Raw genomic sequence first — 12,682 nt, 5'->3', positions numbered from 1 at the left:
GGCCAGATGTAAGCTCTGACCTGCCAAGTACAGATCTCTGGGAGAGGCCTAGAAAGCTGTATTTTCAATGAACCAACTATGTACATTTGATACACTTGCCAGAAATTATTCTAAGAATGGGGAGAATCAGGTGAGAGTGAAAGCCACTGCAGAGCAATTCATGGAATGCAAACCCAGATCTTACCATTAGTGGCACAGGGGTTATCTCCTAAGTAGTAGTACATTACAGTTGTGAAAGTGCTTTCACTTACAACTACCTACTAAAGGTACAGAAAGAATTTGTATGTGCCTTCTCCCTATGCACTTGAGAAAGACAGGTAAAGAGTAGGCCCCAAAGAGCATGTAACTTACTACTCTGAAATGGGGCTTTAGGTGAAAATTTGAACTCAAACATAAATTGGAAGTTCCTTTTCACATTACCCAGCAATCTCTGCTTTTTAAAAATATTAAAAGCAGAATATGTTTTTTAAAAAAAAATCAAAGGAGAATTTTTAAAATATTCATTTAAAAATAAGATTCCCTTTTCAAAACAGCAGAATACACCTTTTTCTCAAGTGCACACACAACACTCTCCAGGATAGATCACATCTTCGGTCACAATCATCAGGAAATTTAAGAAAATTGAAATTGTATCAAGCATTTTTTCTTAACTACAATGCTATGAGACTAGATATGAATTACAGGGAAAAAAAAACAACTAAAAAAGACAAACACATGGAGGCTAAATGACCTGCTTCTAAATAACCAACAGGTCACTGAAGGCATCAAAAAGGAAATTAACAAATGACAATGAAAACATGACGACCCAAAACCTATGGGACACAGCAAAAGAGGGAAGTTTATAGCAATACAAGCCTACCTCAAGAAATGAGAAAAACATCATAAACAACCAGACTTTACACCTAAAGCAAATAGAAAAAGAAGAACAAAACAAACAAACAAAAACAAACAAAAAAAACCCCCACAAAGTTAGTAGGACAAAAACAGTAAAGATATAAATGAAAAATACATGAAGAAAACAATAGCAAAGATCAATAAAACTAAAAGCTGGTTCTTTGAGAAGATAAAATTGACAACCCACTAGCCAGACTCATCAAGAAGAAAAGGGAGAAGACTCAAATCAATAAAATTAGAAACAAAAAAGGAGAAGTTACTACAGAATACAGAAATACAAAGGATCATAGAAGACTACTGTGAGCAACCATATGCCAATAAAATGAACAACCTGGAAGAAATGGATAAGTTCTTAGAAAAGTACAACCTTCCAACACTGAACCAGGAAGAATTAGAAATCACAAATGGACCAATCACAAGCACCAACATTGAAACTGTGATTTAAAAATCTTTCAGCAAACAAAGGCCCATGGCCAGATGGCTTCACAGGTGAATTCTACCAAAAGTTTAGAGAAGAGCTAACACCTATTGTGCTCAAACTCTTCCAGAAAATTTCAGAGGAAGGAGAACTCCCGAACTCGTTCTACAAGGCCACCATCACCTTGAGAGCAAAACCAAACAAAGATACCACCAAAAAAGAAAATTACAGGCTAATATCATCGATGAATATAGATGCAAAAATCCTCAACAAAATTTTAGCAAACAGAATCCAACAATACATTAAAGGATCATACATCATAAACAAGTGTGATTTATCCCAGGGATGCAAGGATTTTTCAACATATGCAAATCAATCAGTGTGATTAACCATATCAATAAACTGAAAGATAAAAGTCATATGATTGTATAAATAGATGCAGAGAAAGCTTTTGACAAAATACAACACCCATTCATGATAAAAAAGCTCCAAAAAGTAGGCACAGAAGGAACCTACCTCAACATAATAAAGGCCATATACAACAAACCCACAGCAAACATTATTCTCAATAGTGAAAAACTGAAAGCATTTCTTCTAAGATTAGGAACAAGACAAGGGTGCCCACCCTTGCCACTATTATTCAATCTAGATTTGGAAGTCCTAGCCATGGCAATCAGAGAAGAAAGAAAAAGAAATAAAAGGAATCCAGATTGGAAAAGAAGAAGTAAAACTCTATTTGCAGATGACATGATAACATAGAAAACCCTAAAGATTCCACCAGAAAATTACTAGAATGAATCAATGAATATGGTATACTTGTAGGATACAAAACTAATACACAGAAATCCCTTGCATTCCTATACACTAACAATGAAAAATCAGAAAGAGAAGTTAAGGAAACAATTCCATTCACCACTGCAAAAAAAAGAATAAAATACCTAGGAATAAACTTACCTAAAGGGACAAAAGACCTGTATGCAGAAAATTATGAGACACTGATGAAACAAATCAAAGATGAGACAGATGGAGAGATATACCATGTTCTTGGATTGGGAGAAATATTGTGAAAATGACTATACTACTCAAAGCAATCTACAGATTCAATGTAATCCCTATCAAACTACCAATGATATTTTTCACAGAAATAGAACAAAAAAAGTTACAACTTTTATGGAAACACAAAATACCCTGAAAAGCCAAAGCGATCTTGACAAAGAAAATCAGAGCTGAAGGAATCAACATTCCTGTCTTCAGACTATACTACAAATTTACAGTCATCAAGACAGTATGGCACTGGCACAAAAACAGAAATATAGACCAATGGAACAAGACAGAAAGTCCAGAGATAAACTTACACACACCTATGGGGACCTTATCTTTGACAAAACAAGCAACAATATACAATGGAGAAAAGACAGCCTCTTCAAGAGGTGGTGCTAGGAAAACAGGACAGCCACAAAAGAATGAAACTAGAACACTTCCTAACACTATAGACAAAAATAAACTCAAAATGGATTAAAGACTTAATACTAACACAGATATATGGAATATAGGAAGATGGCAATGATGACCCTGTATGCAGGACAGCAAAAGAGACACAGATGTGTATAGCGGACTTTTGGACTCAGAGGGAGAGGGAGAGGGTGTGATGATTTGGGAGAATGGCATTGAAACATGTATAATAACATGTAAGAATCGAAATACCAGTCTATGTCTGATGCAGGATATGACACGCTTGGGGCTGACGCGCGGGGATGACCCAGAGAGATGTTGTGGGGAGGGGAGTGGGAGGGGGGTTCATGTTTGGGAACGCATGTACACCTGTGGTGGATTCATGTCAATCTATGCCAAAACCAATACAGAATTGTAAAGTAAAAATTAAAAATAAATAAATTAATTAAAAAAAAAAATAAAAAAAAAAATAAAAATAAAAAAAAAAAAAAAAAAAGACTTAAATATCAGGTCAGAAACTATAAAGCTTAGAGGAAAATATAAGTAGCCTGCTCCTTGACATAAATCACAGCAAGATCCTCTGTGACCCACCTCCTAGAGTAATGGAAATAAAAATGAAAATAAACAAATGAGACCTAATTAAACTTAAAAGCTTTTGCACAGCAAAGGAAACAATAAACAAGATTAAAAGATAACCCTCAGAAAGGGAGAAAATAATTGCAAATGAAACAACTGACAAAGGATTAATCTCCAGATTATATAAGTAGCTCATATAGCTCAATATTAGGAAAACAAACAGCCCAATCAAAAAATGGGGAAAAGACCTAAACAGACATTTCTCCAAAGAAGACATACAGATGGCCAAGCAACACATGAAAAGATGATCAACATCATTAATCCTTAGAGAAATCAAATCAAAACTACAATGAGCTATCACCTCATACCATTCAGAATAGCCATCATCAAAAATTCTACAAACAATAAATGCTGGAAAGAATGTAAAGAAAAGCAAACCCTCCTATACTGTTGGTGGGAATGTAAACTGATACAGCCATTATGGAGAACAGTATGGAGATTGCTTAAAAAAAAAAAGGAATAAATCTACCATATGACCCAGCAACTTCACTACTGGGCATATACCCTGAGAAAATAATAACTGAAAAAGACCCATGTACCCCAATATTCACATGTATTTAGTCACTCAGTCGTGTCTGACTCTTGCAACCCCATAGAATGTAGTCAGCCAGGCTCCTCTGTCCATGGAATTCTCCAGACAAGAATATTGGAGTGGGTTGCCATTTCCTTCTCCAGGGTATCTTCCCAACCCAGAGATTGAACCCAAGTTTCCTGCACTGCAGTCAGACTCTACCGACTGAGCTATGTGGGAAGCTTAATATTCATAGCAGCAATGTTTACAACAGCCATGACATGGGAGCAACCTACATGTTCATCAACAGATGAATGGAAAAAGAAGATGTGATACATATACACCATGGAATATTACTCAGCCATTAAAAAGAATGAATTTGAGTCAGTTCTAGTGAGGTGGATGATCCTAGAGCCTGTTATACAGACTGAAGTCAGAGAGAAACAAATATAGTAGATTAATACATATATATGGAATCTAGAAAAATGACACTGATGAACCTATTTACAGGGAAGGAATGGAGACACAGATGTAAAGAATGGACTTATGGACACAGTCGGGGAGGGAAAGAGTGGGATGAATGGAGAGAGTAGCATCTACATATATACACTATCAAGTGTAAGATGGATAGCTGGTGAGAAGTTGCAGTATAGCACAGGGAGCCCAGTCTGGTGCTCTGTGATGATCTGGAGGGATGGGATGGGGAGAGGGGTAGGAGGCTAGAGAGGGAGGGGAATGTATGGCTGATTTGCGTTGTGGTATGGCAGAAACAAATACAACATTGTAAAATTATTTTAAATATATTTAAATTTTAAAAATAGGGGCAGGGCTGAGGTGGGAGATACAGACATACATGAGAGTATATAACCACCTCCAAGAACTGAATGCTTGAAGGAGGCAGCACATGACAGAAGTGTTGCCAAATAAGAAAGGGGATGGGGAATCCTGAGGCCCTTTCTCTTCTAGGCCTTTACTAACACAGGTACACTGAGGCCTGGGAAAAGCAGTTAGGAACAGAAGTCATGACTGCCGATCTTTTTGTACAGCATGTTGAACGGTAGGCAGAATAGAAAATGCTAGCACTATAATACTTAAACCCCTTTCTACAAAATGAAAGCTAGACTTAGTGCTGGTGCTCTTACTTGGCTCAGTCTCTCTACTGAAATCTTCCATCAGGGCCTAGAGGCAACAAGGCTGGGTGATAAACTCTTAGGATTTTCCCTCCTTTAAGCTGGCCTGAAGTCTCCATGTTATTATGTCCCCCTGAAGTAAGGCTGTATATTGTCACCCTGCTTATTTAACTTCTGTGCAGAGTATATCATGAGAAAACGCTGGGCTGGAGGAAGCACAAGCTGGAATCAAGATTGTGGGGAGAAATATCAAGAATCTCAGATATGCATATTACATGACACTTATGGCAGAAAGTGAAGAGGAACTAAAAAGCCTCTTGATGAGAGTGAAAGTGGAGAGTGAAAATGTTGGCTTAAAGCTCAACTTTCAGAAAAGTAAGATCATGTCATCTGGTCCTATCACTTCATGGCAAATAGATGGGGAAACAGTGGAAACAGTAGCTGACTTTATTTTGGGGGGCTCCAAAATCACTGCAGATGGTGATTGCAGCCATGAAATTAAAAGACACTTACTCCTTGGAAGGAAAGTTATGACCAACCTAGATAGCATATTCAAAAGCAGAGACATTACTTTGCCAACAAAGGTCCGTCTAGTCAAGGCTATGGTTTTTCCAGTGGTCATGTATGGATGTGAGTGTTGAACTATAAAGAAAGCTGAGCACTGAGGAACTGATGTTTTTGAACTGTGGTGTTGAAGAAGACTCTTGAGAGTCCCTTGGACTGTGAGGAGATCCAACTAGCCCATCCTAAAGGAAATCAGTCCTCAGTTATCTTTTGAAGGGCTGATGTTGAAGCTGAAACTCCAATACTTTGGCTACCTGATGTGAAAAGCTGACTCAGTTCAAAAGACCCTGATGCTGGGAAAGATTGAGGGCAGGAGGAGAAGGGGACAACAGAGAATGAGATGGTTGGATGGCATCACCAACTCAATGGACATGGGTTTGGGTAGACTCCAGGAGTTGGTAATGGACAGGGAGGCCTGGCGTGCTGCGGTTCATGGGGTCGCAAAGAGTCAGACACGACTGAGTGACTGAACTGAACTGAACTGAACTGAAGTATTTAACTAAACAGTTACCTTGATGTCAGCACTAAAATTGTTGATTTTCTGCCAGCCTGAGTTTTCCAAATGAAAGTTTGCCCATCTAAGCAGAAGCTCTTCTGGAGATAATTTCATAAGCTCCTCCAAAGTCTCACCATCTCGAAGTAAAGCAGCCAAGGCTATAAAGGTAAAAAAGAAAAACCCAACCAATATATTACATGGTAACAGTAATATTGTTACTGTTTTACATGTTTATTGAGTCTTTTGACACTCTGTTAAGTAAGTAACAGAGGTACAAAAAGTACTGTGAGGTAGTTCTTGGTTTTCAGGTACTCATAGTCTAATAATAAAGGTAAATAAAAGTATATAATTAGTTATAAGATGATACTGATAGAAACACTTAATTATGAGAATACACAGAATTACATATTTTAACATCCTGATTATTCTTCACATTCCAAATGCCAAGTAAGTTGTAGCTTTTAAGTTGAACATTGTCACATTATGTCATATATTTACATAAACTGTTCTTAAATAATATTAAAATCAGAGGCTTGGGGGAGTATGTTTAAAACTTTGGAGCCTTTTGATTAAAAGAGTATTCAAACCCTCTGGTATTTATATTTAAGCATAACTAACTCTTGAAGTGTTAAACCTGTTTTTTAAAATTAATTAATTTTAATTGGAGGCTAATTACTTTACAATATTGTAGTGGTTTTTGCCATACCTGTTTTTAAAGAAAAATAATTCAACATTACATTTTCTATAGCACCTAACATGTAAAGGCTCTTTTACAATTTTTTGTTGTTGAATTGAATATGCAGAAGAATCCAAGGGTTTTTGGGTAAATATCCCCAGAGGTAAGAGGTAGAAGCTTGAGCATCTGCACAGAGAACTATATAAATTTAGGCACTGTTTTCATGGAGAAGTTGTACAGTCCTTATGCAATAATTACCTCCCATAAGATAAAAGGAGATTTACAATGAACAAGAAGACTAAAACTGCCTGGCTTCCAAAGAGGTCTAAGTAATATCTCTAATGGGCAAGTTTCATCTTTCATAGACTCCACTTCACACCATGTCATGCTGGCACTGAGGGATTTAAGTTAGGGCAGAGGCAACATTGTCACTTGTACAGAAACCTTCACATGCTCTCCATCTCCAAGTCAAAAGGCTGGAAAGGATTAAACAGCCTGACCTCTCTGCACCTGAGACCTTGTCAGAGATAAATCATTTGACTTATTGCATGAGCCAATGTAGTTTAATTTTGTTGTCTTCCTTTCCTTGTTCAATGGACTTCAACTCTAACAAGATAAATACTGCTCTGAAGAGACCAGCAACTAGAACATTTTTATTTGTTCAAATACAGGCCACTTTGAGTGGACTGAAAATTGTAAGTGTCATAAAGTCTTGGATAAATGTGCAGAATAGGACTGCTGACAGGTATTGTGAGACCCAGAAATACTGAGAACTCCCAATTTATATTCTTCCCCCAAAGTAACTAAAGATTGATATGGTGATTTCTGGAAGAAAATGTGAATATTTGGAGCGATGCTTAATATTTTAAACTTCAAAAGGAGAGGACAATATAGCACTTCCTAGGACCTTAGGACAATTGTATCACAATGCTTATACATTCTACAAGTCTATGATGTGATATCAAAATCTATGCTATAAAAACGGTGCTTCTGCTAATTCAGGAAATATGAGACCATCAAGGGCAGGTTAAAATATTTTTGAAGAGCCCTAAATCTATAATAGAAGAGAAAAGGTATTAAAATTAATAGGAGATGGTGTGCCTGAGGGTGGTAATGGGTGGGGACTATGTGAGTAGAGCAGAAAAGAACGTTGCACAAATTCCTTAAACTCTCTGGGTTTTCGTGTCTTTATTGTGAAATGAATTCTAAAGAGCCAGACAAGTGTTAATTACTACTAAAGAAGAAAGTTATGATTAGGCTGTTTTCCTGAATAACACTATAACATTACCTTCTGTTAATTCTAGTTATCATCTAATCACCTCAATTAGGTGAAAGCATGACAGTCTGCATGACTAGAAAAAAAATAACCAATAAACAATTTTCAAGATCATGACTGTGTTTCATTACCTTCATTCCTGCTTAATTCAATGTCAGCAAACAAACCGATCTTAATGATCTGCCACAGCAGTCCCAAAACCAGGTGAGGTTTCCCAGCCCGCAAATCCTCTGCACCAATGTTCACAACATGACATCCAATGGCAGAAGCCGAGTTCAGTGCCAAGTTCAAGTTTTCCTGCAAGACAGCCAATTTATAATACTTGCTTCTTGACCTTTCTGGTTTTTTAGTCTTTTTCTCCCTTCACTGAAATAACACTCAGTAATGAAATTATGTATTAAGTTTACCCATACATGATCCACAGAAAGCAATATCCAAGCTTTGGTGTTAAAAGCATAGCTAAAACAAATCTAGCCTCATTTTTATAGTCTTTTTCAGATTTCCAAGGCAAGTTAAAAGCATTTTTAGTTAGTCCCTATTGAAAGATACCGACCCTAAAGGAAAAGGCTGAGTTACTAGAGTAAGTATATCCATGTGGGTTATGTGTTAAATTTCTTAAAATGCCTAAATGAGAGGTCTACTGAATACACATGAGAGTTCTATCAGTTCTGAATCTCCTCACCCCAAGAGATGGTCTTGCATGAGGAAATACTGCTATATAACACCCTAATACTAGATGGAAAATAAAAGCTTTCATTCTTTAAGCATGCTAATTAACTTAAGAGCTTAAACGTGCTTGCTTAACATGCTTGCTTATTTCTGTATGTTTGAACGTAAAATGTAATGAAAAGAATATAGGGCTTTGCAGTTAGACCTGGATTTGGACTTTAGTTCCAGCATTATTAACCTTGGTATAGCTCTGAAATCTTTCTGCATCTCAGCTTCTATGAAATCTGGAAAATAATCCTCTACTCAGAGCTGTTGTAAGAATTAAATGAGAAGATGAAAACTGCAGAGCCTTCAGTCTGTAAAACAGATCCTCAAATAATAAGTTTCATGGAAGGAGAGAAGAGTGCATACCTGAATGATGAATGGTGTGAGTTTCTTCTTGTTGATTGCTCTCTCATCAATTGTATCAGGAACTGAAAGGTTGATCATTTTACTGAAACAGAAATTTTAAAATATTGACTTATTTTTTAAATAATCCATAAATATTCACAAATATTTTAAGGCTTATTATAACACATATCTCATGTAATCTGAAAAAAAGCAATGTATGACTTTAGTCAGGTTGATCAAAAAAATGCATATAAAAATGCAAATAAAGGAAAGACCAAAGTGTTTATAGTAGCTGAATATTTCTGAGTTGGGGATTAGGGCATATTTTCTTATTTAATGTTTTGTACTTTTCACATTCTTTTACAAGAACGAATTACTTAGATATTAAAAACTTAAGACTGATAACATCCCACATTGAAGCTGAATATCTCTGTTAGATTATATAATGTATAATTAAAATGATTTCATCTACAAAGAGTGAAAATTAGTTAAGCATGAGATTCTTTCATTAACCAAATATTTATTGAGTAACTAGATGATGCACAGGTACTATATTTGGTGCTAGAAATACAGTGATAATATCAATAGAAAGAAAAGTATTAATTAGGGCAGGATCTGACTTAGAACAACCTCATTTGATAAAATTTGGAGTTAGACTCTAACATTCTAGATGTTTATACTACTGCCCTAAAACAAGTTATTTTTAGAGAAAAGCATACTTATTTCCATGCAAAATTTAAATATTAAATAAATAGTATCATATGAGTCTCTCTATAAAAATATGTGGGCAATTATTTCTTTATAGCCTGTAAGTGGCAAGTAAAAGCGTATATTTCACATTAAAAAGAAATCATCATTTTAAACAACCAAAATGACCATATTGGAAAAAAAAATGAATTTTATATATTGTACACTGTCATCAGAAATATACCCACTGCACTGTTCTAAGTGTTCCAATATGTACTTAATGCTCACAACAACTTTCTGAGCAAGCACAATAATATGGGGATCATAATGGATGGATCCTGAAATGCAAAGCAGTCAAGTACCTTTTTTTAAAAAATAATTCTTCCCTGCTATGGTTTATTACTAGAGAAGGAAATGGCAACCCCTTCCAGTATTCTTGCCTGGAGAATTTCATGGACAGAGGAACCTGGTAGGCTACAGTCCATGGGGTCACAGAGTCAGATGCAAATGAACACACACACATGGTTTATTACAGGATATTAAATATGGTTCCCTATGATATACAACCTAGATAGTATATTCAAAAGCAGAGACATTACTTTGCCGACTAAGGTCCGTCTAGTCAAGGCTATGGTTTTTCCTGTGGTCATGTATGGATGTGAGAGTTGGACTGTGAAGAAGGCTGAGTGCCGAAGAAATGATGCTTTTGAACTGTGGTGTTGGAGAAGACTCTTGAGAGTCCCTTGGACTGCAAGGAGATCCAACCAGTCCATTCTGAAGGAGATCAACCCTGGGATTTCTTTGGAAGGAATGATGCTAAAGCTGAAACTCCAGTACTTTGGCTACCTCATGTGAAGAGTTGACTCATTGGAAAAGACTCTGATGCTGGGAGGGATTGGGGGCAGGAGGAGAAGGGGACGACCCAGGATGAGATGGCTGGATGGCATCATGGACTCGATGGACGTGAGTCTGAGTGAACTCCAGGAGATGGTGATGGACAGGGAGGCCTGGCGTGCTGCGATTCATGGGGTCGCAAAGAGTCAGACACAAATGAGTGACTGAACTAAACTGAACTGATGACATACAGTAGGACCTTGTTTATTTTATATATAGTGTATGTCTATATACACTATAAAACACTATAGTGTTTTACATATAGTATATAGTACACTTTATATATAGTGTGTGTCTGCTAATGCAAAACTCTTAATTTACCATTCCCCTTCTCCCCTTTGGTAATCATAAGCTTGTTTTCTATGTCCTTGAGTCTGTTAGTTTTATGAATAAGTTCATTTTTTAAAATTTCACATATAAATGATATCACGTAGTACTTGACTTTCTCTGACTTCACTTAGTATGATAATCTCTAGGTCCATTCATGTTGCTGCAAATGGCATAAGTTCATTCTTTTTATGGCTGAGTAGTGTTCCATTCATCTTCTTTATCCATTCCCCGTAGACTGACATTTAGGTCATTTCTGTGTCTTGGCTATTGTAAAACAGTGCTGCTATGAACACTGGGGTGCATGTATCTCTTTTAGTTTTCTCCAGACATATGCCCGAGAGTGGGATTGCTGGATCATATGGTAACTCTATTTTTCCTATAGTGGCTGCACCAATTTACATTCCCACCAATAGTGTAGGAGAGTTCAAAGGGGTCAGTGTCTTGATTACAGTTATACAGATACTGAGAGGCAGAGCCTGAAAAGGAACCAGGCAGACTGACTGTAGAGCATGCTGTTAACCACTGTGCTCCACTACCTCAAAAAAGAGGTAAATCTACTGACAAGCTGTTGATAATCTTTTACCTTTTTGGCTGAGACACTGTTGGGTCTAAGGCAGCAGCAGTGACAAACATATTTTTCAGAAATAAGTAATTCAAGATTGAAAAGTGACAAGTGGCCTGTTTTTCTCTTTCGGAATTTATGGTACTTGAGAATTAAGAGATACTGACATAAAAGGCTTAACAAAGTAGAAATGCTTAGCTTGCTCAGTGATGAGAAGAAACTGGAAGCTGAAAGCTCCTCTAGAAAGAGGTGTCCAGCCTGAATGACTGAGTTTTAGATTCACCTTTGGTGGCACTTTCACAGACAGACCTGAAGATGAAATGGACAGAACCTAGACAACTTTCAATTCTAGTTTTTCCCCAAGAAGAATCTGTCAGGCATCCAGAAATGACTGTATCAATTACATGGAAGACTACTCTTGGAAATCTTACCAAAGCACAATTCCATCACCAACAGCTTTGAACAGGTCATCGGTATTTGGGTTCATTGGTATGACATGCCGGCAATCTGGATCATTTTCCAAAGCTTTGTTTATCCAGTTAACAAAAGCATATTTTTCTTCCTCTAAAATTATGTGGAATAAGAAGACATTAGTTTATACTTTAGGTTAAATATTTGACTTCTAAAGCCTGAAATAGCTGTTCATGAGCACAGCAGTTAGTGTGTCATAAGCCTGTGTTATCCTCTTTGGAAACCCAAACAATTGAATGCAACACAATAGCTCTTAGGAGCTATAAAATTAACGAAGAAATAGAGCAAGGTTAACTGATCTTTACAGAAATTACAAAATTCTTAGAAGTTAGTTACAAAATTCTTTAAAAATTCTATTTATATTACCACAGGTGGTGCTAGTGGTAAAGAACCCACCTGCTGATGCAGGAGACAAAAGAGACGTGGGTTCCATCCCTGGGTCAGGAAGATCCCCTGGAGGAGGGTGTGGCAACCCACTCCAGCATTCTTGCTGGGAGAATCCCATGGCCAGGGGAGCTACAGTCTATATGGTCGTAAAAGAGTCGGACACGACTAAAGCGACTTAGCATGCACTGCTATAATAAAGCCTATTATTGTATCATGTGTTGCATCCTATCAGTATTGTG

General features: G+C 36.9%; 1 protein-coding gene across 3 annotated transcripts in view; it reads right to left on the bottom strand.

The window, feature by feature from the left end:
* The window catches only part of PLS3 (plastin 3), a 100,663-nt gene that overhangs the window by 14,354 nt on the left and 73,627 nt on the right, over positions 1–12,682 (bottom strand). For all 3 annotated transcript variants that reach the window (XM_040265120.1, XM_040265121.1, XM_040265122.1), the window contains 4 exons: positions 12,017–12,149; positions 9,134–9,215; positions 8,185–8,350; positions 6,117–6,259 (listed from right to left, as the gene is read on the bottom strand). In XM_040265120.1, the coding sequence (XP_040121054.1) occupies positions 6,117–6,259; positions 8,185–8,350; positions 9,134–9,215; positions 12,017–12,149 (524 nt within the window). The remainder of the gene's footprint in view (positions 1–6,116; positions 6,260–8,184; positions 8,351–9,133; positions 9,216–12,016; positions 12,150–12,682) is intronic.

Source organism: Oryx dammah, unplaced genomic scaffold (assembly GCF_014754425.2).
Source record: "Oryx dammah isolate SB20612 unplaced genomic scaffold, SCBI_Odam_1.1 HiC_scaffold_23, whole genome shotgun sequence".
NCBI classification, from domain to species: domain Eukaryota; kingdom Metazoa; phylum Chordata; class Mammalia; order Artiodactyla; family Bovidae; genus Oryx; species Oryx dammah.
This window is presented reverse-complemented; position numbering and strand designations above follow the sequence as displayed.